The 27,703-nt window shown below is 45.4% G+C and overlaps 1 protein-coding gene and 1 long non-coding RNA gene across 2 annotated transcripts in view; one reads left to right on the forward strand and one right to left on the reverse strand.

Annotated features, from left to right (window-relative positions):
• LOC146869514 (uncharacterized) overlaps positions 1–16,299 on the reverse strand; it is a 44,745-nt gene extending 28,446 nt beyond the window's left edge. The window contains exons 1-2 of the mRNA XM_085603471.1: positions 16,244–16,299; positions 385–467 (exon numbers count right to left, since the gene is read on the reverse strand). Coding sequence (XP_085459597.1) covers positions 385–466 — 82 coding nt within the window. The 5' untranslated portion in view covers position 467; positions 16,244–16,299. The remainder of the gene's footprint in view (positions 1–384; positions 468–16,243) is intronic.
• Positions 1–27,703, forward strand: part of LOC146869513 (uncharacterized) — a 383,511-nt gene that overhangs the window by 39,738 nt on the left and 316,070 nt on the right. The gene's annotated exons all lie outside the window — the stretch shown is intronic.

Genomic DNA, 27,703 nt, shown 5'->3' on the forward strand with positions numbered 1-27,703 from the left:
TTGTGCGCAGTTTGACATGATATGGGTTATTTGGGAGGGGGAGGTGGATGGGTAGGTTGTCTTAAAGACCAGTGAGGACTGGGTTTAATACTAGTTTGCACAGCATAATGCCAAGGGTTGTTTCAGTGAAATCCACTCATCTGTCTCATATTCACATTTTACACTGTTTCATGTGGTCGGTGGCTATGCCCTCTTGCCAAACCTTCTGGATATTGATTGAATCAGCACTATAGTACAAGGTGTTACCCGTTTATCGACTGTATTTATTTGTAAAATGAGTCATTCTGAGATAAGTGAGGCCTGACTGGACCACCTTTATTTTGTTATCCCATACATTGCTCACCGCCACCCAGAGTAGAAAAAACACACAAGATGGCTTCCTACCTGATGCCCCGCATGTGGCGTTCTCTCCACGAGCCACAAGAACCATGGCGACAAATACCGCCAGGGAATAAATCAGCGCCATCCTGTAAAAGAAGTAAATAGTTACTTTCTGAGATAAGAACTCTGACTTCCAAGGGTGCAGCTATCCATTGTGCGGTGGCAACAAGTTCCAGAGGGGAGGGGGTCTGTTCTCTCCTCCACAGGCGGCAGTAATTTTAACACACCACCCACTCTGATTTTGTTTACAGGATTTGCCCAGGGCTTGAATCGAAGTTTACTCTTTTGAGGAGATGGTGGGAGGGGTTGAAAGATAAGTTACTGTCCCAAGCTCCAGACAGGCAGTGGAGAGAAGTCTTTTATGGCCATATATTGTAGCATGGATGACTACTGCTGTATCCAATCACAAAGCAGGTCAGCATCAACGAAAAAGTATCACAAGGAAGTGAGATGCCCCAAGGTAAATCATTTCTGGAGCATGCAGTGTTCTTTTGGCTTCAGTTGTTCCTAGCTGGAAAGGAGATTCAGGAGTGGGGTCAGCTGTCAGGCCATACAGCAGGGAGCCGGGACATGTCCTAGTGAGAAAGTGAGACTCAGTGGTGTAGGGCTTGTCTCCCTCTGATCTTCAGGTCCTAGGCCAGGCAGTCAGGATCAGGTATGAAAGAAGTGGAGCTTAACTGTCTCTCTATCCTGAGGTGTGTGTTTTTTCTGTATCCCTGCATTCTACAGAGTGTGGTGTGCTTTTCTGCAAAACAAATTTGTAGAATACATTCCTGATATATTTGAGGTGCAGTACATAGTTTCTGTTTATTATCCCCAAAAGCTGGAAAAATTGGTCCAGTGACTAGTTATTTTCTGTCTGCACCACTAAACACAGGAACTGTCTCCCCTAGGAGATCAAGGAGTAAGATGTCTACTGCAAATGTATGAAAATGTACTTATTTAAGCAACTCTTTTAATCTTCAGATTTTTAAAATTTTGTTGTTGACCTTTATAGGATGTTTGTCTGTAATTTGTGTGTTGTGCCAGCGTGGGATAACACTCAGGGTCATTGTTTGTGCTCAATAAATCATTTCCATATTCATCTTCTAACCTTATGACTATAATACATTGTAGCCTGCAATCCCTGTCTAAAATCCTGCCTCTGATTTCCTTATTCCAGTCAAGTTGTGATGTTTCTAGTCATCTGTATTAACAAGATGACATTGCTGCTCAAATGCAGTAAGTTACTACAGTTGAGTCGCGCTGTTGCATGCCGGAGCCAGCAGCCAAGATGAAAGGCAAGTCACAGAGTATCATTGTTGGCAGATTATGGTGCATTATTTCAGCTGCAGTTTAAAGGAGGAAAATGATAACTGACTTTTCATTCTAAAATAAACAGTGATCAGCAGAAAGAAGATATGTATGTCAACAAGTTTAATTTTAAAACGGTCTGGGTCCTAACAGGAAAGATAGACTCCCCTTGCATTTTGAGCTACAACATTTTTTATTCTGACGTAACATTTAAATGATTCTATTATATTTGTATTTCAAATTACTAACTGATTTCTGGTGTATTTAATTTTGCCCAACAGACTTTCCTTTCACTTTTCATGTCTGCAAGCATACAATCTCATACACCATGTGCCCCCCGCATGTATCCCCAGGCTCAGAGGCAACAGGGGGCCCTAACTTAGTTTCCTCAACACCAGCATTTTCATGGCTTGAGCACTGCCACAAGACCATTAACAGCGAGGAAACTCTAATATGCTTTGCGCTGCTGCAGCGACACCGCCAAGCATATTATGGCCTCAGACCACCATTTTACCAGTTGCGGTGGTCGTATGGCTGTCCGACCACCATAGTTGTAATACGGCAGTACCTGACTGCCACTGCACCTCCACCGCGTGTTTGGAGGTCCAATGGACCAACAAGCACATAATTAGGCCCTTAGAATGAATAGTAGGGGGTACTCTATTCCATATATCTTTATGGCATGTAGCAGAGGCTTGGCAATTGCCCTATCTTTGTGCACCGGGGCATAGAAAAAGTAGATATGAACTTGCTGGCTCATCCATTATCTCAGCGACACCGTACTATCTAATATATGTTCAGAAATTAAGAAATCATGACTTTCGTTCATGATCACTGCAACTTGAAATACATGGATTTATTTATGATAACAGCGCAATGTGTGGCTGGCAGGAGGCTGCAATTGTTGAATTGCGTACATCTTTAAATAAAACATCACTTAGCAGCTTCACATACCCACGTTTGTTGCTGAATGTGCTTTTTCGGCATTTCCTTGCTTCATATACTAAAATGAAACCCACATAACTAACTCCTGGCATCTTAAAACACCTGGCATTCAACAACAGGTCTGACCACATAGCCTAAGCAGGTACAAACAGTTCTTCTACATGAGAGGCATGTCAATTTCTTTCCAGCAATTCCTACCTTAACTGATGCTCAGTTAAATGACAGAAGAGCACAGAGACTACTAGTGGTGGCTGCCGCATACAAAAAGTGGTGGGGCGAGGCCGCGGGTGGGAGGGGGGAGTGCAGGAATGTAATAATAAAAAAACTGTAGACTAACCTTAAGCTGCTAGCCACCTCCCGCGTCGTGCATTGTCGCGTTTGTCCTTCTGGCCCAGCAGACACTGGGACAGGATCACAGACTCCCTGTCCAATCCCAGCGCTGCTCTCATGCTATAAGAGCAGTGTGGGGATTGGCCTGAGCGGGCTGACAAGACACTGACAAGACGCAGACACGGAATCTGTGCTGTTCCTCTAACCTGGCTGTTCAATACAATGAAACCTAAGTGCACATGTGTGCCTGAGAAGGCTGGCCAAACACACACGCACACTTAGAGAGTGTACTCCACTCCTACTTCCCACTCCCACTGCCCAGCCCGACCCTCCCTACACACGCTGGCTGAGCCAGCTGCTGAAAAATAAAACAATAATGAAATATCATTTTACTTCTAAGTTGCTGGCTCCGAGCCAGTGGGGCGATGATCCTCTGCGGGAGGGCCACCCCTGGAGACTACACAGCCACCTCTCACAGTAGGTTAAAGGTCAGACTATGAACCGAGCACCGCGAGTAGCAACTCCAGCACCTTGAACCCTCAGGGGTGATTTTCTGCGCTTTATAAATCAAGAGTGATTGATTGATTGATTTTTCCACACCAATACCACATTTCTTGCTTTTAGTGACCATGCAGCTATCACATATCAAATGGAGTGGGGGCATAGTAGACATTTCACTACAAATCAACTGCCAAATACATTAATTGCAAGGAAAAATGGGGTCGTTCTGAAGTGGGGAAAGATGGACACCGCAAAGCTTATGCGTACGACTGTCACTAAGATGCTCCATGAAACTTCTATGTGCTTAGATCCAAATCCATCTACTAAGGAAATCCCATTAGCCTTTGAACGGATCCTAGTCAAAATTTATAGCAATCTCCTCCAACCGAATGTTCGGCAGGTGCCTAGATAAGCTTTCTGGTTTGGCGATGCCTGTACTAAGGCACTAAAGAAGCTTCACTCTGCTTTGAGGTCGAAAATGAGAACCGTGGCCTTGGTAAAAATGGCACGCCTCTCTTACAAAGAAGCTAGAGCTACTAGGATGAGGGTTCCAAAGGAAGAAGCCTGGGACAGGTTACAACCAGCAGCAAATCAAAGAATAGTGAGGACTTTTGGAGTGTAATCAATGCCCTGTTCCTTAAGGAATAATTAGAGATTACCCTCGATCTGCACGTTAGCGAGGAGGGATGGGTGGCATATTTCTAAGAGGTTTTTGGGAAACCAGGAGAAGAATCCTGTGTGTTACCCAGTCTCATGGTGTCCACTCCTGAGGACACATTATCCTTTAGTTTGGCAGAAATTAGATTTGCCCTGAACCAGTGCAGCACCTCGAGGGCATCTGGCCCCGATGGGGTCCCTATTGATTTCTTTCTAACCAACCAGGCGCTATGGGCTCCATTACTTACTAAAGTCTTTAATGTCTTAGCCCAAACAGGAGTCCCCCCTTCTTGGAAAAAGATGGTTATCATTCCACTTTATAAAAAGGGGGACAAGGCTATCCCTAAAAACTATAGACCTATATCACTCTTGGATAGCACAGCAAAATGAATGGGTCATTTACTCCTGAACAGGCTAGAGGCGTGGGCTCAAGAAAGGAATATACTATCTCATGCTCAGTATGGTTTTAGAAAGGGAAAGGGGACAATTGACCAGTGCCTCAACCTAAATTTGTTAATTGCCAAGTACACTGCGGCTAAGGAAGACCATCTTTACATGGCATTTATGGATCTATCATCCACCTTTGATTGCGTGGCCCACGATAAACTATGGACAATAATGGAAGGTATGGGTAGGGAGAAGTCCATAATCAATTACATTCGAGAGATGTACACTTCGGCTTCAGCGTGTGTCCATTACGGTAGACAGGGCGAATGTACAAGACACTTTGGAATCACCCGTGGGGTGAGACAGGGGTGTGTACTTGCCCACTTTCTATTCTCACTATATCTTAATGGTGTGAAAGCTGCGCTGGCTCGGTCTACCTCAGATGTCCCTTTCATTAACTCATCTTCAGTCCTGTTACTCCTATATGCAGGTGATGCGGTGCTAGTGGCACGAACTGGCAACGCACTGCAGACCCTCACAGAAACATATACTAAATTCATGAAGAACCTAGACCTCAGGGTAAATTAATCGACGGCTTATGTGCTTGTGGCAGGAGCGAGACTTAAAAAACAGCTAAGACTAACTATAGAAGGAAGAAAATTGGAGGTGGCGGATACTTTCTCCTATTTGGGAGTGCTATTTGAGTAAAAAAATACATGGCAAAACATGGTGGAGGACAGAGGGCTTCTAATGGAAGGACGTATAGGGGCTCCGTTTAGATTCATAAAAAAGCATGGATTCAAAGATACAATTAAAAATATTTATGAGGCAAAATGGATATCTGTCGCTACATATGGGGCAGCCGCGTGGGGCTGACTAATACATCTGACTTACATCGAATGGCGGACAGCTTTCTGAAAAGATTAGTAGGTGTCCCCGAATCGTGCTCCAGCTAGAATTGTCACTTTGTCCTGGATGTCCCTTACAATTTGGATAAGATTCGCTCTGCTCCGACTCTCTTATGGCATTCAGTTTGGAGAAGAGAATCATTAAAGCTAACTCAATAAATTCTGCTGGACTGCCTAAACCAACATGGTAGAAGTAAGCTAAAGTGGCTTCAATATATAAAGAGCAGCCTATACTCCATTGGTCTGGGCAAATTATTTGATAACCCATCCACATGTACAGTTGTTTCTAAGGCTGAACTGAAGGAGTTACTAACAGGAAAACCAAAGAGAGATAGGTGGGACTCTAATTACATTAAATCTAGGGTCATACAATATCATTTTGCACCTAGAATAAATACAATTGGCACTACATATCTATCCTTTGTTATGAACGCACAACACAGATATTTATTGCTGAGGTTTGGTTTGAAGTACACTCCCCTCATGTTAGGCTTGCCTTCCAATTCTTACTCTGGAGATGCTCTTTCACTTTGCCCATGTGATGCACGGTCCTCTCAAGGGGAACTTCATCTCTTATACTTTTGTAGTCTGTATAATGAGGAAAGGAAAAGATACATCCTCCCACTCATCCATAGTTTTTATTTTAGACAATGTTACCAAGCTCTCTATTTCTTACAGTCGTTACCTGATCCTTTTTACATGCTGTTGCCTGGCTTGTTTCTATGGTGTGCCTTAAAAAGGAGAAAACAACTACTGTATATGAAATACAAGGAAAGTAATATATGTATTCTTTATACTTATTCTCTCTCTTTTTAGCTGTGCCAAATCATATAATTTTAATTGGAAATTTTGAAAGAACTGTACACATATTTGTACTCTTAAAGTTTTTATATTAAGATTCTATGGGTATTGTTTGTAGAATACTTTATATGCAGTTTTTTCTACTGGCGAAATAAAGTGATGAGGAAGATGATTAGTTAACTATCAGCCACAAACATATTGCTCTTAAAATATTGCAGCAAGAGTGCTGACAACAAAAATATTGTAAAGTTAAGTGTTTTTTTAAGGAAGAGAGATAATAGATTGCAATTTGCATACATACAACTTAATAATGCATATATGACACTGCTGTATTGAGCGTTATCGTGTCATTACTGAGCTAAGTCCCACCTGCGGCTTCCCAGAAGGAGTTTCGCGGACCTGTCAGACATCCTCAAAACCTTTTCTGCTCCTGAAAGGATTCAGTGTGCAGAGCGAGTCTGCCGCTTTTGCTGGATGTTGAAAATGTCGTTTACATTGTTTTTGCTACGTGCAAGCGTTATTTTTGTTTCAATATATTTTTAATAGATTTTACAACTTACTGTTTTTTCAATATTTTTTTTAATTGATTTTACAACCTTCAGCAGCATCACAAGTCTACCAATTAGCGCTTAATTTGAGCTGGTGGTTGCAGGTAGGGGCCACCAGAACTATTTTGGGGGACCGGCACTTATTGTCCCTCGTCACACTTTGACCTAGAGCAAGAGAAAGAATAACGCACAAGGAGGAAGGAAGGAGAAAGACGGAAAAACAGTCACAAAGGAAGAAAGTAGGGATGAGTAAGAACCTGCAAGAGTGAGATGGGGTAGGAAGCATCTGGGTGGTGGATTATAGAGTCCTGAGGAGGAATCAAAGCAACGCAGCCTTCAGGGCCGGACTGGGAACCGAAACCGGCCTTGGCAAACTGCTCGGCCGGCCCCCCTGGGGGCTGAGAGGGGTGTGGCCGAGCTGTTTGCATGGGCCGGTTTCGGACGATTTTGTTACCAGGGACCGGTTTTGCAGGCCCTCGGTAACAAATACTGCCCCCTTGGGGCCCAAAATCGGCCCCCACCCTGGCGGTCCACTGGGTAATGCCCGGTACCTGCTACGGCCAGTCCGGCCCTGACAGCCTCAGTATTTCACACTCCAAAATTAGATAGCGCCAGATACTTCAGAGCAAAACATTGGACCCCAGCACTTATTTTTTTTTACAAATTATACACTAATAAGGAGAGGACGTGGCCAAATGACAAGAGTTTCCGGGTTGGGGTACCGAGTTTGAGTCTCGGCAGGGACCCTCAACATTCTGTAATTCTGGACAAAATCTCCCCGTGCCTAACAAAAATTAATGTGTATGTCTGTAACACAACTGGGGCCGTATAATGGAGAGTAACCCGGGGGCGCAATAGGTGGTTGCGGTCGCTTTGCGCTGTCCTGGGGTAGTCTGGTATTACAGAAGGGGCCGCAGACTTATGCGTCCCCTTCTGTAATACTGATAACGCTGGCGCACATAAAGCGCCAGTGCTATCTGCAGGGGGCGTGCCCCTATGCAAATGAGGGAATCCATTTGCCTCTGCGCCCGGGCCGTATTACAGACGCAGGCACAGAGGCAAAGAAGCCCTCAGGAGGCGCACTGACAGTACGCCACTTTAAAGCAGTGCACCCCCTGATGGCAGCCCTCTGGTGGGGATAAAGAGGGTCCCATGGACCCCCTGGACACCCCTTACAGGCAGGTTGCTGCCTGCTCTGTGAAAACACGGAGCAGGTGCTTGCAGCCGCTCCAGTTTTCACATGAATGTGCTGCCCTCGGGGCAGCGGGAGTTCGCTCCTGCCCTGGGAGCATCGCATTCACCATAATGCGGCGCATTTCTCTTCGGTACGCTGCATCTATAATACGGCCCCTGTAAGGCGCTCTGATATTTTCGGGTCGGGTTTGCGCTATATAAAACAACAAAAAAATACCAGTCGTCAATGACATCACATGCATCAGTTCAAATATAGTTGACGAGAAAGAACGCAATAAAGTGATTCGAAGTTGGTTTACATTCATAGTTTCTTGACATTCTCAATCCTGTCTCAGGCCAATGGCATTTTAGGCGGGAATATAAAGGTATCTGCCACTTCCTGCATGGCTGCCTCTGCTTGGATCCCACCTCTTCCATCAGCACACTTCTCAGAGTTCCCGCCACTCCCATAATGAGCCCATAGGTGATGTGAGTTCAGGAAGAGGAGGAGGCAGAAACAGAAATGGAGACAGAAGAGGGAAGAGGCCTGGGGAGAGACAGGGGGAGCTTACCATGGTATAGGGAGAGGGAAACAAGTGCGCCCATAGGGTAGGAAGAAAGCCATATAAGGGAACATTTAAAATAACAAGAGAACCTAAAGTGAGCGAGAGATACAACAGCAATATAATAATACTAATGAGGGGGGAGAATGGAGAGGTTTGAGAGTGATGAGCCAAAAAGGAAGAGGAAGAGAGACGAGGGAGGATGAAACAGTGACAGTGGCAGAAAAGAAAGGATATAGAGTGATAGGACAAGACTTCAGAGAACAGAGTGATAGCAAGGAAGAGACAACTGTAACAGAGTAATAGAGTAAGAGAGAAGTAAGGAACAGATAGGCTGGGAGAGAGGACGAATAGAGAGTGATAAGGTGTGACAGATGGAAAGGACTGAGCCAGGATGACAGAGAAGGGCAAAACAAAGTAACAGGAGAGAAAACATGAGAAAGGACAGAATGAGAAAGACGGAGAGTCGTGAGAGTACTGAATGATTAGCAGAGAGTGAAGGAAAGAACTGTGAGAGGGTTAAAAAGAGTGAGCAAATAGATTGATAACGTGAGAAACAAATACAGGCAGAGGGATTGGGTAATCGGGGGAGTAAAGATTGATGAAATGAAAGACAAGAGCACAATGAGGGAGGGGACAGGAATGAGTGTCAATGTAAGAGAGAAAAAAGTACTGAGCTTTGGGTGAGAATATTGATTTATTATGTGTGGGGATACGAAATCCTCATAACTATCACCGTGGGAGAAAAGCATTACAGAGGCCTTTGAGCTGCTGCACAGTGAAGGAAATTATCAAAGAAGAAAGGTGGGAATAGGGAAAAACAAAGAGCGGGGGACAAACTGAGAAAGTAAGCATGAAAGAAAAAGGTAAGAGGGTAAAGATGGGTAGATTGAGGTAAAAAAGAATGGGAGCGTAAGAAAGGGTGGTAGGAAAGGAAACGTGAAAGGAAAAAAGGAAGAAAAGAAAAAGTTAAAATTGAAGGGAGAAAAGATGGAAAGTTGAAATGGAGAAGAGATAGAAGAGTAGAAAGATGGATTGTAGAGGGAAGGATTGCTAAGTGAAAGTGCGCATGAATGGAAAGATTGGAAGATGAGTGAAATGATGGATGAATGGATAGTGTAAGGATGAATGGATGAAAGGATGGATGGATTAATTAATATATTGATGAGTGGAAGGTTGTAATGCAGGATGGGTATATGAAAGGGTGACAGGATGCATGGATGGAAGGAAGTATGGTTGGATAGGTGGATGGAAAGGTGAAGGGAAGGGCAGGCAGATGAATGAATAGATGGAAGTTCCTGGATGGGGTGTCAAAGGATGCATGGATAGAAATATGGAGGGGAACTATCTAAGGAGGGTCAGGTTTGGGCACTTCACGTGCTTTAAGATTAGAGGTATGGTTCGTCGTTCAAGTGGGGAGTATTTTAATTTTCTGGCTACTCACTTGCATTTAAATGACATAGTGTGTGAGTCATCTTATTTAATATATTGACTCATCCAGGCATTTTAGACTTCTAAGCCAGCAACACCTGGAAAGATTGTTTTTGGCCACTACGTACAATGCCAATTAAAAAAGAAACTACAACTCCCAGAATACAACACTGTGGTGCATGACAAGCCAGATCTTCCTGACAGTGTCACAAAAGACAATGACCCATGTAGCAAATATGTAAAAAGTTTTTAAAACTTGAGTTTCGGGTTGTGATCTTGAGCCTTTATTTTTGGCAACATTCAAGGTCAATCGATAAAGTGGTGAAAGGGCCTGTGGTAGCATTTCATGTGCAGATTAGGGTCATTCCATCAATAATGGGCAAGCCTTCACACACCTTCAAAGTAGGAAGCTTGCTAAAACCATTACGGATGGCCACAACGAGAGTCCACCAGGGGTGTGGGCTCTGTCACTTAGTACATGCAACATATAATAATAATACTCCACATTTGTAAAGTGCGAACAATCACCCGTAAGGGTCTCTAGGCGCTGGGGGCCGTCGGGAAGATTAAGCAAGCTATTGCCCAGCCCCAGGGTCACATGGTGCTGGGCTGATCTGCTGCCGGCGCCGAGGATCGAACCGTGCTCCCCAGATTCCGGAGTCAGTCGCCCTGGCCGCAGCGCCACACCTCCTCCACCCCCACCCTCCAGTGGTCACACTGTGTAGGAAAGACAACCACAACTTATTGCATCTCAGTTAAGATAATGAAAACGCTGCCTCCCTGCTGCCCCTCGGTTTTACTGGGAAGCCCAGGCTTTGGGGTGCTTTCACAAGTCTCTCAGCTTAAATATTGCAGGGCTCAAGGCGCAGGAACCCCACAGAAGATTCAGACTTGTCGTTGGTTATGCCTGCTGTGTTGATTCTTGCGGCACCAATCCTTTGCTCGACCTGTGTGTTTGGACTGATAGGGCAGATTTATTAATATTTCACGCAGCGCAACACAGCCACCCACCGTGCTGCACTGTGCTGCGTGAAAGGGAGAGGGCAAGAATGCCCCATATTTACCAAAATATAGCACATTCCTGCTCTCTGCCTGCGCGGGTAAATCTGGCCAGAGTATTGCGTTGCCCTTGTGACACCATGAGAGATGCAAGGGCATTGAAATAGAATGATAAATCTGGCCCTCACGGAGCTCCAGAGAGGATGCATTGTGGTTTTCAAATTGCAGCTTTGGATTTCTTTGGTAGCATTCAGTGGTGGCTAGCAGGGAATTGGGGTGGACGGGCAGTAGGGACAAAATATTTTTTTTAAAACACTTATCTCCTCACAGCCGCAGTCTCTCCTCCGTCGTTGCTTCGCTTCCTGATGAGTCCTGGAAGCAGAAATCACACAGGCTCTCCTAAGCCAATCACAACTCTGCAATGCAGCATTGTTATTGGTCTGAGCACTGTGGTTCGGCGCTCAGAGAGGGACTGGGAGCATGTGCATGTTTTTTACCCAGGCTGTGTATTACAGCCTGGTGGAGAACATGCAAAGTGCACATGACTGTTTGGCTGGCCCAAGATGCCTGGCCTAACCATTATGCGCACTTAAGTGCATGAACCATTCCTCCCCCATGACACCAGCCCTGCCCCGCCCTACCCAGTCCCGTAACTACGAAAAATAAAACGATAATTAAAATGTTATTATCATTTTATTTTTCCCTTTTCCTGCTCTGAGAGCAGTGGGGCGACGCTTCTCTGCCTTAGCTGAGTAGCTGCCCCTGGTAGTATTGACCTGTTCCTCATGAAGATTTGTGACGAGTTGTAGAATAAGATTAAATCCTTTTTCATTCGATGAATATAACTGTGCACTTAAGTACTATGCGGTTGATATTTGTTTAAATATTGACGATGAGCGTCCCTAAGTATAACTTTAAATGTGAGTTCTAGATATATGACAAAATTGATGAACTTTTTGAGTTGTAAGGTAAAACATTACCCTGAGGAAGTCAAAGCCATTTAACTCCAAGAAACACGTGTCGGCCGTTGGTCATTTTTAAAAAAACGATCCGTCTCTTGTCATGATCTCATTACTTGAGAGTCAATTGTTTGTTTTCTTTCGCTGAAATATTTTGTCTCACTCAGGATATTTGTAAAAGATTGTGAAAAAATACTTTATAATAATAAACTATATTTTCATGTTGTAATAATAAGCCTTTTGACTCCCTCTCAAGAATAATCCTGTTTTGGGGTTGCTACAGAGGAAGTATAGTAAAGTGAGCAGAAAAAGAGTGACAGAGGAAGTGAGTTTAATGGGAAAAACAGCTAAAGGTGGTGGAGGAGGATTGAACGGAGAGAAAAGGAATCAGGCAAGGTTAAGGTTGAGCGAGAAAGACTGGGAATGAGAGGAGGGCAAAGGAGGAAAGAAAGACAAGGTTAAAGAGGAGAACGAGGAGTAGGCAGGGCGAGGAGTATGTAGGCCTGATGAGTTTGACCTGCATCGGTGGGAGGAAGCCGTAGTAGGCAGGTTAGTGAGTGAGAAGCTAAAAAGTGTTTGCAAGAGGACCCATGCAGGGAAGTAGCTTTGTCAGTAAGATTGGGTGGTTATGGGGGTTGGGCTTCAGATTTCCCAACAATCACGCTGGTTGAAATACATTATATGAGGAGCAGAGTACAAGGGCTGCTTAAAGAGCAGCAGGAAGGGAGAGGACTGCGAATATTGGGGGTACTTACAACTCAATATTTTGTAAAATAACCATATTTTAACACCTTTAAAACAGAGACTAGAGAGTGTGGCTGGGTGTTTTTTTACATGTATATGTAAAATCCCATGGGAAATCCGACAAACACCTCACCAAATCCAACTTAAAGCACATGTATCCAACTATTTACCACAATTTACTACAGAACAGGGGCGGCTCCTCCGCTAAGGAGGAGGAGGGTCGCCCCACTTCTTTCAAAGCATAGAAAAAAGAAGAAGAAAATGATAATAACTTCATTATTATAATTTTTGGGGAGTAACTGCGGGGCTGGGTTAGGGCAGGCGGGTTAGTCACAGGGGCAAGAGTGGTGGGCACACTCTAAGTGTAGATGACTTTTTGGCCTGCCATTTTGGGCCGGCCAAACAGTCATGCACAGATGCAGATGGGGAATGGCAGACTGGGCATGTTCCCCACCAGGCTACATTACACAGCCTGGTGAGGAACATGCCCAGTCTGCCATTCCCCATCTGAGCACCGAACCAGGGCGCTCAGACCAATCACAACACTTCATTCAGTGTTGTAATTGGCTTAGGGAGGGAATCTGTGTGTGCTTCCAGTTCTTGCTTTTGTTCTGGGACGTCGGCAGGGAAGCGGAGGAGAGACGCTCCCAGCCGAAGAGGTAAGTGTTTTTTTGGGGGAGGGGTTCATCCCCCCTCGCCCACCCCACAATCCCATTCCCTGCCAGCCACCACTGCTACAGAATACATTTATTAGGGAGGTGTAACACCCTGAACACCCCACCGGAACCTACGCCCCTGGATCCATGACATGCCACATCCCCAGCGGGTCTCTGGTTGTTCACCGATGGCTTGTTACAGTTTGGAACTACGTCATCTCCTAGGGGCTGATTACGATTTGGGAGTTATCGGCTCCATCGGAATTGGGATGAATACACTGAATCTGGAGATCTTTGTTAATTCAGCTTGGGTTCACCCTATTTAATACCAGGCAGTGTCCTTTGTGAAACTCCTTAATCAGTCAATCAATCGTATATAGCGTGACCAATCACCGGTGAGTGTATCTATGCGCTGGATGTGAACTTCTGGGAGAAATGAAGAATTACACAAGGAACTTGGTGCAGTGTTCCTGATTCTTCAGTGCCCTCTCTTTTATAAGTGTACCCTCAGTATCCAACTTGTAATGGGGCAGTTTTTCCTTTCCTTCCCCTGCCCCCAATATCAGTAACTCCAGGGTTGGTGAGAGGTAGATTTACCATGACAAATAGTGGCCCACCTGAATCCGCCTCATAATGGCAAAAGGCAGAAGCAGGCTTGTGTGCCTCAAGGACAGTTTGTCCCTTACAGCTTGTCCATCACAGTTTGTCCCTTGCAGCTTGTCCCTTACAGTATGTCCCTTGCAGCTTGTCCCAAACAGTTTGTCCCTTGCAGCTTGTCACTTCCAGTATGTCCCGTACATTATGTCCCTTGCAGCTTGTCCCTCACAGTTAGTCCCTTGACGCGTGTCCCTTATATTATTTCCCTTGCAGCTTGTCTCTTGCAGTTTGCCACTTGAAGCTTGTGCCTTGCAGATTGTACCTCACAGTTTGTTCCTCACAGTTTGTCCCTTGCAGCTTGTCCCTTATAGTGTGTCCCTTACAGCTTGGCCCTTACAGTTTGTCCCTTGCAGCTTGTCTCTTGCAGCTTGTCCCTTACAGTGTGTCCCTTGCAGTTGGTCCCTCACAGTTTGTCCCTTGAAGCTTGTCTCTTACAGTATGTCCCTTGTACTATGTCCCTAGTTCCTTGTTCTTCACAGTTTGTCCCTTGCAGTATGTCCCTTGCAGCTTGTCCCTAGCAGTATGCCCCTTGCAGCTTGCCCCTCACTGTTTGTCCCTTGCAGCTTGTTGCTCACAGTTTGTCCCTTGCAGCTTGTCCCACAGTTTGTCCCTTGCTGCTTATCCCACACAGTTTGTCCCTTGCAGCTTGTCTCACACAGTTTGTCCCTTGTCGCTTACAGTTTGTCCCTTGCAGCTTGTTGCTCACAGTTTGTCCCTTGCAGCTTGTCCTTTACAATATGTCCCTTGCAGCATATCACTCACAGTTTGTCGGCTGCAGCTTGTCCCTTACAGTTTGTCCCTTTCAGCATGTCCCCTACAATTTGTCCCTTGCAGCTTGTCCCTCACAGTTTGTCCCTTGCACCTTGTTCCGTACAGTTTGTCCCTTTCAGCTTGTCCCTCACAGTTTGACCCTTACAGTTTGTCGCTTGCATCTTGTCCCTTATAATATGTCCCTTGCAGCTTGTCCCTCACAGTTTGTCCCTTGCAGCTTGTGACGCACAGTTTGTCCCTTGCAGTTTGTCCCTTGCAGTTTGTCCTTGCAGTTTGTCCCTTGGGGCTTGTCCTTCACAGTTTGTCCCTTGCAGCTTGTCACTCACAGTTTGTCCCTTGCAGCTTGTCCCTCACAGTTTGTCCCTTGCAGCTTGTGACCCACAGTTTGTCCCTTGCAGCTTGTCCCTCACAGTTTGTCTCTTGCAGCTTGTCACTCACATTTTGTCCCTTGCAGCTTGTCCCTCACAGTTTGTCCCTTGCAGCTTGTGACTCAGTTTGTCCCTTGCAGCTCAGCTTGTCCCTTACAGTATGTCCCTTGCAGGTTGTCCCTCAGTTTGTCCCTTGCAGCTTGTTCCACACAGTTTGTCTCTTGCAGCTTGTCTCTCACAGTATTTCCCTTGCAGCTTGTCCCTCACAGTATGTCCCTTGCAGCTTGTCCCTCACAGTTTGTCTCTTGCAGCTTGTCCCTTACAGTATGTCCCTTACAGTATGTCCCTTGCAGCTTGTCCCTCACAGTTTGTCCCTTGTCCCTCACAGTTTGTCCCTCGCAACTTGTCCCTCACAGTTTGTCCCTTGTCCCTCACAGTTTGTCCCTTGCAGCTTGTCCCTCACGGTTTGTCCCTTGCAGCTTGTCCCTCACAGTTTGTCTCTTGCAGCTTGTCACTTACAGTTTGTCCCTTGCAGCTTGTCCCTCACAGTTTGTCCCTTGCAGCTTGTCCCTCAAAGTTTGTCTCTTGCAGCTTGTCCCTCACAGTTTGTCCCTTGCAGCTTGTCCCTCACAGTTTGTCCCTTGTCCCTCATAGTTTGTCTCTTGCAGCTTGTCCCTCACAGTTTGTCCCTTGCAGCTTGTGACGCACAGTTTGTCCCTTGCAGCTTGTCCCTCACAGTTTGTCCCTTGCAGCTTGTCCCTCACAGTTTGTCCCTTGCAGCTCACTGTCCACATGAGGTCTGTAGAACTACTTTGAGTGTCCTGAATGTATTTACCTGGGAGAAGAAGCTGCAGCACAGAAGGTTTCATGAACAGTGCAAGTTAATAAACATGCTTATCTTTCATGATGCAAATAAGGTGGAATGGGTTCACTTACAGTAAGGCAAGCCTAAACCAGAAGGCAGCTTGCCTTACATTTTTTAATACACCATACCAAATGGGCACAGGCTCAGTAAGGTTCTACATGTCCTAGAATGCAAAGTACTTTTGTGTCTAAAGTCAGGACTAGCCAAAGGATGCCATTTTTCAACCCACGCTCTAGACCTGAATCGTTGTGATTTCTGGGTGCCACGCTCTCACAAAATAAATACTCTACCTCGCCCTCTTCTCACCTCAGCTTCACAAACTTCAGTTTCTCTTCACAATTGCAGCTCCTGTCCACAGCTTCTTCTGCCCTCCTTTCTCGCAGCCCTTCCTTTTATCCTCTTACCTCCTGCAACAACTTACTATGCCCAACCCATTCTCCTCCTCTTCCTCCTCTCGCCCAGTTAACCTGAGGTGAAGGGGGTTCCCAGGACAATGCTGGTACCAGAGATCCAGGGGACATTTACTGGTGGGCATCCAGGGCTCAGGTCAGGAGACTGCTTTGGCTCGCAGCAATCTGTTCAGTGCCAAGCGGCTGCCTCATCACAGCTTCTTGTACCCAAGGGCCAATCCACCATTACCTATTTCTCTAAACTCTCGATCCCTGCCACACTAATTCTTTGTCCACAATCCTAAACCTCTGAACTCACACTCTTTTGCAGGGTTTCCACTCCTGGGATTAATTTCTCCCTTCAAACAAGCAAAATCCCTCCACAATGTGATCACCTGCTCTAAAAAACAAACTGAACCTCCACAGTATGTTTCCTCTCCATTGATTTCAGTGGGCTCACTCCAAAACCACTCAGTGTCACTCACCTCTGATAAGCAAATGGTTGTGGTGTGGAATCCTTCAGCATCACGGATGTCAATGTAGCGCTGTATGGAGCAGACATGAATCCCTTTGATTTAACTTGTAGGTCTCTAGAGGAGAGGCCAGAGGTGGCAGCTGTTGTTCTAGCAAAGCCTCAGCGGACACTCTACTAGGAGGAGCCCATTCAAACCGTGTGTAGAGCTAAGTTACTCCTACAGGCAGGTTATACACTCAAGAGCTGCACTACACGGTGGCCCTTCCCTAAGGACCCCCATGAGGTTCTCTTGTGGATGGATCTATTTGGAGATATCAGGAAACATCCTTTACCCCGCATGCGTTACTCCGCATGCCATTACCCCGCTTTTTTTACACCGCAAAATCTTTTACAATGAAGGGCTTTACACCGCAAACTATTACAAAGCATACCCCAAAGTAATGCCCCCATGGAGTTTGAATAGTAAATTACGTTGTAATGGGAAATGCGTTGTAATGGATTGCGTTGTAAAGTCCTGTGTTGTAAAAGATTTTGCGGTGTAAAAACTGTGGGGTAATGGCACGCGGAGTAAAAGTGTGTGGGGTAAAGTGTCCTATTCGGAGATATCACCAGCCACCATTAGATTACGATGGACACATCGGCACTCTTCGAAAGCATAGGTGTGATACGGCTGCTCCCTCACGCTGAACTACAGATGACTTTCATAATGCTGTCCTAGATAGAGGTGACATCCTAAGGGACAATATGTATTTTGCAAAATCTTGTAGTGCTCGTGTAAATTTCTATAGCCAGAGACACAGCAACAGAGGCAACTCCCATACGTTTCTTTATGCACAAATTCAGGAATGTTCTTTCACGCCCTTGCAAATGTCCCGAGAAGGCCTAAATGTATCAGGCCGAAGCGCGTCAACACTCTTCCAGAGGAGTTCACAACTTGAATCACTGTAAAGGTTTCATTCACACCAAGTTCCAGTTGCAGTTTTCATTAGGGATGTATCCATTATGTAGATGTCAAGTACCTTAAAGGCTAACCGGTACCTTTAGAGAACACTGCCTATATATGTTCAGAAGAAGTGCTACAATGAAATGATGTGCTTTTTAGGTCGAGCCTACAGTGCTTGCACTGCACGATGACCTGCTGTCTGTACCTTGTGGAGTCTGACTCCTCCCACGCTTTGGATTGGCTTTTGTCTATGTCATTTAAAAATCGTAGCCTCCAAATGGCAAAAAGTTGGTGAATGTCCCACCTTATTTAAATAGTTCACTCCCATGTAGTATGGCCCGGGAGCGAGCAGCAGCGCACACGCTGCTTGCGTGCCTTCGTCTTGTTGTTTTCATTATTTCCACATTGCCTTCTGTACACAATCTTGACTGCTGTGCTCAGCTCACCGTCCTTGCCGCTAGCCCCGCCCTCCGCGCCTTCCTGGGCTCGTACACTTCTTTGGGGTCTGCCTGTGATTGCTTCTACGAACACAGGCTTTACTTTACAATTCTCTGCTCATACGTGTTGGCAGTGTTGAAGTCACTTGTTTATTCATATGGACTGTCTCAATCCCTCTTCCTCTGCTAGGGGGGGGTTTTACCTTGATGTAGCAGGCATCCTGGACGCCTCGGGTGCAGGGATGCATTCCAAATGCGCGTGGCTCAATGCGCCTAGACTGGCTCTGCCCCTGCCTGGGCAGAATGAAGCGATTCCAGGAATTCACCCCTGGGTGGGGAGGAGGAGCCGGGGGCACGGGAAGAAAGCCTCCCACTCTCCAATGATCAACCCAGACTGAAAGACTGGGAGGAACTGATGAATGGATTACTATACCAGCAAAGCACAACATGGGGAAATGGATCACCTCTAGGCACCCCTTGACCGAAAGAGTGAGTGCACAAACCTTTCAGAAAAGGTAGGCTGGTGTCCTAGAAAACAATAGGAATCATTTTTAATGCCTCACTGGGAGGTTTAAACATGTCCTCGCATGGGCCACATTATGGGGCATATCAACAACAACCGGCGATAATTATCTCTAAGCGCACTTAGCGCTAGGATAATTATCGCCGGCTAGCGTGAATTTTTATCGCTGAGATAGCGTGCTATTAGCAACGCTTATCTCAATAGCGATAAAAATTCTCACGCTAACAGGCTAACGTGAGATTATCACTGGAAACCCAGCGATAATCTCACGTTACCTTGTTGATAGGGACAGGCAAACTTAGCCATGATATCCTCCTTCCATAGGATATCATGGCTAAGTCAGAAAAATACCAGACGTAAAAAAGCAGCGTTAACCACGGTTAGCGCTGCTTTTTTTGTCTCTAACAGGGTTAGCGACATTCTTGATAATAGGAGAAATGTCGCTTAGCGACATTTCTCCTATTATTTTACTCTGGAATGCCCCCTTTGCATCTCATTAGAGATGCAAGGGGAAGCGTAGAGTAAAAGGGTGCTAACATGCAAATTTGCATGTTAGCACCCTGTTGTTGATAGGGCGCTAGTTTTATCTCTCCTTTTTTTGGCTTTTAAAGCCAAAAAAGCAGAGATAAAGCCCTTGTTGATATGCCCCCATGTCCTGCAAAAGAACAGAGCTCCCCATAGTCTTCATCGGTCATGCCTTCCCTGTCGAAGCAAAGGGGAGAGGATGTGTTGTAACAGCAAGAGCTGCCGACTGTGGAACCGGGGAACAAAGAAGGAGTCTCGGCATGCGCTCAACAACATCCTGTGATTCTGGACAAATCACTTAACCTCGCCGTGCCTAAAAAACATGAAAGTGTCCTTGTGTAATGTAACTGGTTCCCATGTAAAGCGCGTCATTACCTTCGGGTTGAATTCACGCAATCTAAAAAGAAATTCAAAAAAATGCAAATGCACACCTGGTCTGCCATTCAGCTGCAGTACTATTTTATGGGGCGTACATGACCAGTAACTTCTTCCACACAATCTATACAAAGCAGTGAGGAGTATTTAGCTGGTGTATACTAGCGACATGTTTTCCTTAACCAATCCCCAATGGGCGTGTATAAACATAAGGACATTTTCCATCAAAAGTCCATCTATTTCTCTTTGCAGTGGGCTCTGGTGGCAAGTCTGCTGCTGGGCTCAGGCGCTGCTGAACAAGGGCACTTTGGGCTGCTGGAGCACAAGGGCCTAAGAGACTGGGATCTGCCTGCATGCCTTTCCGCCTCCAGGGCCAGTCATGCAGGTCTTTAATTCAAGCGAGGAAAGCTTCATTCGGTCTTATGAGACCAGCAAGCAACAAATAAAACTAAAACAAACTAATAATGACAATCTTGATGCATCTTAATTTTACCAATAGAACATATCCTTATAGCACTGATGGGCAATGTTGACATAACGTATAGCCCATTCTTCAATAGCATCCCCTCTCATCTTGGTATAATGTCTCCTCACCAACAAGGCCATGTCCATGATAGTCAACAGCTGCTTGAGGGGGGAGAAAATAATTAGCAGCTGGACTAAATCTGAACATGACCAACTGTGCGTGCGTAGCAAAGCACCCTAGCATGGGAGCTGGCGATGCCCAGGCAGTGGGCACAAGAGAAAACAAACATGGAGAAGAGAAAAGGAGCACGCCTGTGTGCTTTCAAGGTATCAGCCAGCTGGAACATGATTTCCCATACCACATTCTTATTAAAAGCTGACAGTAGTTGTTTGTTTGGAGTTTGTCATAGCTTACAGTAATGCTTTGTCTCTCAGGAGGAGGAAACCCGCTGGCAGAAATAGGTTTTAATTTCCAGATTTATCAACTTCTTAATTGAGTTGCTGCTAATAAAGGAGTATTATTATGAGTAAAAAATAAGCACACGGAAGAATCCACAGTTATGTGTCAGGGGCGGAACTAGACTCCCAGCCATGGCTGGCCTTACCACTGGTGACGCACGGTGCAATCGTTTTTTTCGGTTCGATGTAAGTGCCAACGCTTCCAGCAAAGCACTAAAGAAGGAAGGGGGTCTGGCATGAGCACTGATGACCTGCAATATTTAATTTCATCAACCTTCCAATATCGGAATAATTAATAATAACAAAACTTTGATGTTAAATGGGGGCTGTTTACATTTGCAGCTTAAATGCATTTTAAAAAACAAATGTGGCTGTAAACTAACCCCTTAATACCACCCGCTACGAGTCTGTTATGATGGGATTTGAATGAATGAACCCAAAGTCTTTAGTGCCAACTAATAAGATTTCATTAGGGCACTTTACAATGTTAAAATGATCAGACGACTGGCGCACCCCAATGACTGCATTCTATAGTTACTTGAACCTTTTGCCACACCCACTGAGATATCTCCCTGTGAGCGCAAACCAAGACCCATAGTACACACACAGATCTCAGTGCGGGACAAATCAACCTCATGACCATCCAGTGGGGGCTGCAGCTGAAACCTAGTGGTCCTAGGCAGCACCAGGCGTTTACCCGGTGAGTGGTTTCATTACAACTTGGAGAACTTGGCTACATACACACACACACACACACATATATTATCTACTGGCGATCGCCAGTAGATAGTTATAGTTAGGACCGTGTTTCCATAGGAAATCCGCAACATTCTATTTGGAATAACTTTGGCGCCGGTTGACGAATCCTCGCGAAATTTTCAAAATAGGTGGGGCGCTCCGCTCCGCTCCTACCCTGAAAGTCTCGGGGGGATTCGTCAAGCGGGGGCTGAGAAAAAAGGGGGGTCCCAAAACATGTTTTCCCCATGCAATTTTCCATAGGGACCTTTAGTCCAAGGTACAGCCCGAACGGCTGAACAGAATTACTTGACATTTGGCAGAGAGGTAGTCCTCAGGTCAGGGAAGTGCCTTTTGCAGGTCTGGTGTCAATCTGTTCAGCAGTTCCTGAGAAAATCAAAAGTAAAATCATATATATATGTGGGCGGAGCCTAACCACACATCTCATCCTGAGATCTGATTGGCTGTCAGCACTTCATCCAAGAATTGTTGGCAGCCATCTTGGGACCAATATACATGATAGCACCTCATTAAAAAGCATTGCAGTTAATAGAAGGTTTTAAGACTTTAGTTACATTATAAATCATTTGTTGATGGTACCATACTCATTTTAGGAATTGTGGTATGTTCTAAGGTGATTTCCCCATGTGAAAAAGCCTTCTGCTGGGATATCATGATTGAGAGAAAAATATTTTCTCATGCTTTTCCCACAGAGGTTTGGAAGGTGATCTATAAGCTAATCTGAGAGCTTATTTTCTGTAAACTCACATTATCTTTCTCAGTCATGTGAGAATGAAGTCTGACATTCTCAGTAAAACATGTACATCCAACAAGGGCAGAGACTGTCAGTTGATTCCTTTGTGTTCTACTGCAGCTTCCCAGAGTGTTCCAAAGCACAACTAGAGCGCTAACAGTCCTACTTATGATAAACGTATGGCACACCTGAAGCCATCTTGCCTGGATTAAAGTGGTAACTCTTAAAACATTTAATTTAAAAAGGAACAAAATGAGGGGGTTCATTATTCCATAAAAAGTATGATTAGTGCTGCAGAAAGAAAAATTAGGGCACATTTTGAGTGATTTCTCAAATCCTCTTCTATTTCATTAAAAATTCTGACATGCAGACTGAAACATGCACTTTCAATACCAGCAGCAGTTTTCCCTGGTGAGCAGTAGCTTTACTACAGTGATCTAATGAGTACAAAGAGTGCTAACATTCTGAATTTATGGCAAATGTGTGACACATCTGAATGCCTTCTTGATGGAATCAAAGTAAAAAACTTAAAGTATTTCCTACTGAGGAGACTGCAGTAAATGAGGAAATTAGGAAACTTCATAACAAATAAGTCTCCCAAGATGGCCACCAGAGACAAAAGAGCCCAAATGTAACCCAAATATCACCCAGATGTAGCCCAAGTATAGCCCAATGACAGAATGTCCCAGAGTGTTCTTAAAAACAACTAGAGCGCTTACTGTCTTCATTATGACAAAAGTATGGCACACCTGAAGCCATCTTGATTAGAATAAACTGGTAACACTTAAAACATTTAATTTAAAAAGGAACACAATGAGGGGGTTCATTTTGCCATAGAAATTATGATTAATGCTGAAGAAAGAAAATGAGGGCACATTTTGAGTGACTTCTCAAATCCTCTTCTATTTCATTAAAAAATTCTGACATGCAGACTGAAACATGCACTTTTAATACCAGGAGCAGACTTCCATGGTGAACAGTAGTTTTACTACAGTGATCTAATGAGCAACTAGAGTGCTAACATTCAGAATTTATAGCAAATGTGTGACATATCTGAATACCTTCATGATGGAATCAAAGTAAAAAACTGAAAGCATTTCCTACTGAGGAGACTGCAGTACATGAGGAAATTAGGAAACTTCATAACAAATAAATCTCCCAATATGGCCACCGGAGACAAAAGAGCCCAAATGTAGCCCAAAATCACCCAGATGTAGCCCAAATATAGCCCAATGACAGAAGTGTGCAAAACACTTAGGGGCAGATTTATGACGACTGGCGCATCCCTGCATATCAGCAGGGATGCCTTCAGAGAGAACAGACCCCACTGTCTACACTAAACTGATATCGTTAAGCCCAGGGATGGGTCAAATCAAATAGAATTAGGCCTCGGGCCGGAGCGAGTTCAAAGGAATCAAAGGAGCAAAGAAAATAAAAGAAACATGTTTTATTGAGACAACAATGATCTGATAATGATTTTAACCAAAGATATATACAATGGTGATAGCTATAAAAACACAGTCCCACACAGAGACACAAACAAGCACACTATCATTCACACGACACATTCATATATGTGAAAAAACCAATACAGATAGGTTCTTCGCTATTCGGACTTGATACCACCGCATTCATCCTGCTGGAACTGACTTTCGTTTGAGCACCGTGTTCATCAACGATTATCCACACCATTGACGAACCGGACTTCTGCCTCACCTTGTTTTTCCCCCCCCCCCCCCCAATTGCTGAGTATCCAAGAATCTGCTTGTGGACTATTCGCGTACCACTCGATTGGACGACCAGCCAAAGAAATACTTCCTGGGCTGGACATACATAATTTGGGGACCTACCACTGATAGGCCGAATGGGGTTGGCCCTTTGACTGCAGCACCCTAACCCCGATTTGAACTAGGATTATAGTGTATTTCATCTTCTCCGTGAACACTTCTGTACCCTTGACGTTTAGTTTTTGTCGTTTCCATATTGTTTTGAAAAGTCGATTTGCATACAGTTCTGTGAAAGACCCGTTCTGTGTTGTCCCACACACCGCACATCGTCGTTGCCCTGATGAAGGTGTAGTTTACACCGAAACGTGCGTTGGCTCCTGCCCTTGTGGGCCCATTGGAAGAACTTTAACTATTTCCACCAAATGGGACTGTATTAGCCCGTTTCCAACATGGATGGGAATTTCTATGTGCGGAGAATACTGTATATATAAAGAACCTATCTGTATTGGTTTTTTCACATATATGAATGTGTCGTGTGAATGATAGTGTGCTTGTTTGTGTCTCTGTGTGGGACTGTGTTTTTATAGCTATCACCATTGTATATATCTTTGGTTAAAATCATTATCAGATCATTGTTGTCTCAATAAAACATGTTTCTTTTATTTTCTTTGCTCCTTTGATTCCTTTGAACTCGCTCCGGCCCGAGGCCTAATTCTATTTGATTTGACCCATCCCTGGGCTTAACGATATCAGTTTAGTGTAGACAGTGGGGTCTGTTCTCTCTGAAGGTTTCCGTTGTTCCCTCTTCCCCTGTCTACCCATCCTATCCTTAGGGACCCCCCTTCTTATGAATAGTATCAGCAGGGATGCGCCAGTTATTATGCGCCACAGCTGCGCCACCATGGATGCGCCGCATTTATAATGCGGCGCACCATGGGGCAAAAACGGCACAGATGCGTGACGCATCTGTGCCGAAAAGTGGCGCATTGCTGGAGTTGCGTCGCAAGCGCGACGCAGCTCCAGCAATGATCTGGGGGGCCCTATCTCTACAATGCTGCGTCAATCCTTACGCCTGCTTCAAGCAGGCGCAGGGTTTTGACGCAGCATGGGCCTAAAAGTGACTGAGTGAAATCTTGTAGATTTCACTCAGCCACTTTTAGGAGGCGTTCCTGCGCCGGAACGCCCCCAACTGCCCTGGAACGCCTACATGTGGCGCAGGGCTTTACAACGTGACGCATCTCACAGATGCGTCACGTTTGTAAATACCCCGCACCATGGCGCAGGATTTGCGCCGCTGCTGCGTCACAAAAGTGACGCAACGGCGGCGCAAAACTGGCGCAAGTGCAACATAAATCTGCCCCTTATTATTTTGTGTTTTTGCAGTGTTATATAGTGCAGACTTGTCAGGTATTGGAGTGCTTTACATGAGCATTGGTTACATCACACAAGAACAAATTCATTTTGGTTGTAGACATGGGGAGACTAAGTGATTAGACCAGAATCACAGAATATCGAGCTGAAGCAGAAACTCCAACCTGGTTCCCCAGTTGCAAAGTCTGCAGTTCTGGAAGTAACACCACATCCTCTCCCCTAAGTGCAACATTTAATCAAGTGGTCAACTGGATAAAAAAACATAAAGATAACAAATAATTTAAAAGTGCTTTGTCGCTATTTGAAAACTCAGAAAATATGTCCTTATTTTAGTCTTTTAGAGCACTAACCATAATTTTGATGCCAATAAGACCCTCTCATATATGTAATTTCTAAAGGAAATGCTCTAGGTATTACAGTTTTGATGACATCAAGATGACGTCAGGCGTTCCACACTTTTGTAATAAATATAGAATGTTAGCAATCTAGTTGTTCATTAGGATACTGTTGAGAGGCAGAGGCCAGGGGCACGGACTCTGAAAATTGAAGGCAGGTAGGAGGGTGCAAAGGCAACAATTTAACCACACTGAGCAGGCAGGAAGGGCCGTGGCAGCACAACAGACTATGGAGGGCAGTGGAAAGGGGGGCAGGGGCAACAAACCAACAATACAGGACTTGCAAGAGAGGCTGTGGCAATGTAATAGACCATTGTGGGCAGAAGGAAGAGGCAATGGTAGTACAACCATACATGCCAACAGACCCGATTCAGCCAGGAAACGTCCAATGTTTTTAAGCTCAAATGGGCTTTATTTGATCTGTCTCCTGTCTACAATCTCCTCTTTTTCAATGTAACTCAAAGGGGAAAATCAATACCCCAGTTTTTTTTCAAAATCTCCCTCTTACCAAGTTCAAAATGTTCGCAAGTATGGTACATTGGATCATGGAAGGAAATGGGGTAGGGACATGGACTTGGATAACAGAGGACAGGAGGGACATGGAGAGGTGCACCAAACTGACCCTGCAGGGCAGGCATCAGGGTTTGCAGCAGCACAATACACCACACAGGGCATGCGGGACGGGAGTGCAGCACAACAATCCATAGAAAGCAAGAGGGAGGGGACAGGACCATGCACATGGACAACAGAGAACAGAGAGGCAAGAGGCAATGGTAGCTAGCTGACCATAATGCACAGACAGGAGAGAAAGCTGCAGCATAACAGACCATAAAGGGCAGGAGGGACGAATCAGGGGCATTACAATGGAACAGACAAGCCAGGAGGGAGGGAGTAGGGGTCTGCACATGTAAACAGAGGGCTGGGGGCAAGGGGGCAGGGCAGGGCAGGGCAGGAGCAGCAAGATAGCCATGGAGGTCAGGCAGGATGGGCACTAGAAGCAAGACACACCATGAAGAGCAACAGTGAGACTGTGATGGCATACACACAGACCATGGAGGGAAGGTGGGAGGGGGTCAGGGGCAGCAAACTGACCACACAGGGAAGGTGGGAGGGGCCATGGCAGCACAGAAGACCATGCATGGCAAGTGGGAGGGTTAGTGGCAGCACAATGGCTATGATGGGCAAGAAGGAGGGTGCAGGGGCATGCACAAAGGACGATGGAGGATAGAAGGGAGGGTCAGGACCTGTGCACAGACAAGAAAGTTCAGGGGAAGGGGCCTCACAACAGACCGCACAGGGCAGGCAGGAGGAGCAGTTGCAGCACAACAGACCAGGGAGGGCAGAAGGGTGTGGCAGTACAATGGACCATGTAGGACAGGAGGAAGAGGATAGGGGCATGGCATGTGGACAGGCAGGGTGGAGGTGGCAGGGACAGGTTACAGTCATCTGACAATGCTAGGCAGGTGGGAGGGGAGTGGCAGCTCAACAGAACACTCAGAGTAGATAGGAGTGGCAGGTCCATGGAACATGGTGGGCAAAAAGGATGGAGCAGGGTCATGCACAAAGACATCGGAGGGCAGGGGGAAGGAGAATAGGGGCAGCAAGCTAAGCACAGAGTTTAAGCAGGAGGTCAATGATGGGGCATAGAATTGGGCAATGGAGGGCAGGAGGAGTGGACTGGTACATCATACTAAATTGAGGGCAGTGGCAGCACATCAGACCATGCATGGCAGGAGGGAGGAGGCTAGTCCATGGATTCACACAACAGAGGATAGGGAGGAGGGGGATGGGGCAGCAAGCTAACTGTTCAGAGAAGGCGGGTATTAGGAACTTTATTGTTTTTAAAACGTGTGGCTGTGCGAACTACTTTAAATATGAACAAGTATGCAGCATAATCTCACTTTTATTCAGGAAGAAGAGGACGTTTGTGACTGTGACTCCGGGCTCACTTGGCAGAAACACCCCCTGACCCTCCACCCCCTATCGCAAAATGTAATGCCCGTGAAAAGGGTAGGTGAACACAGTGTTATATAGAACATAGTCCTGAGAGCACGATTGAAAATGAAAACTAGATATAGTGTATGGTATAAACTATGCACCAAAAAGTGTGATATAAGATGAACCGGGCGTGAAATATAATATGCAAAACATTGTGCGCAATGACAGATTCATTGGAGAGCGCGAGATAGCACA

This window comes from Triturus cristatus, chromosome 1_1 (assembly GCF_964204655.1).
Source record: "Triturus cristatus chromosome 1_1, aTriCri1.1, whole genome shotgun sequence".
NCBI lineage: Eukaryota > Metazoa > Chordata > Amphibia > Caudata > Salamandridae > Triturus > Triturus cristatus.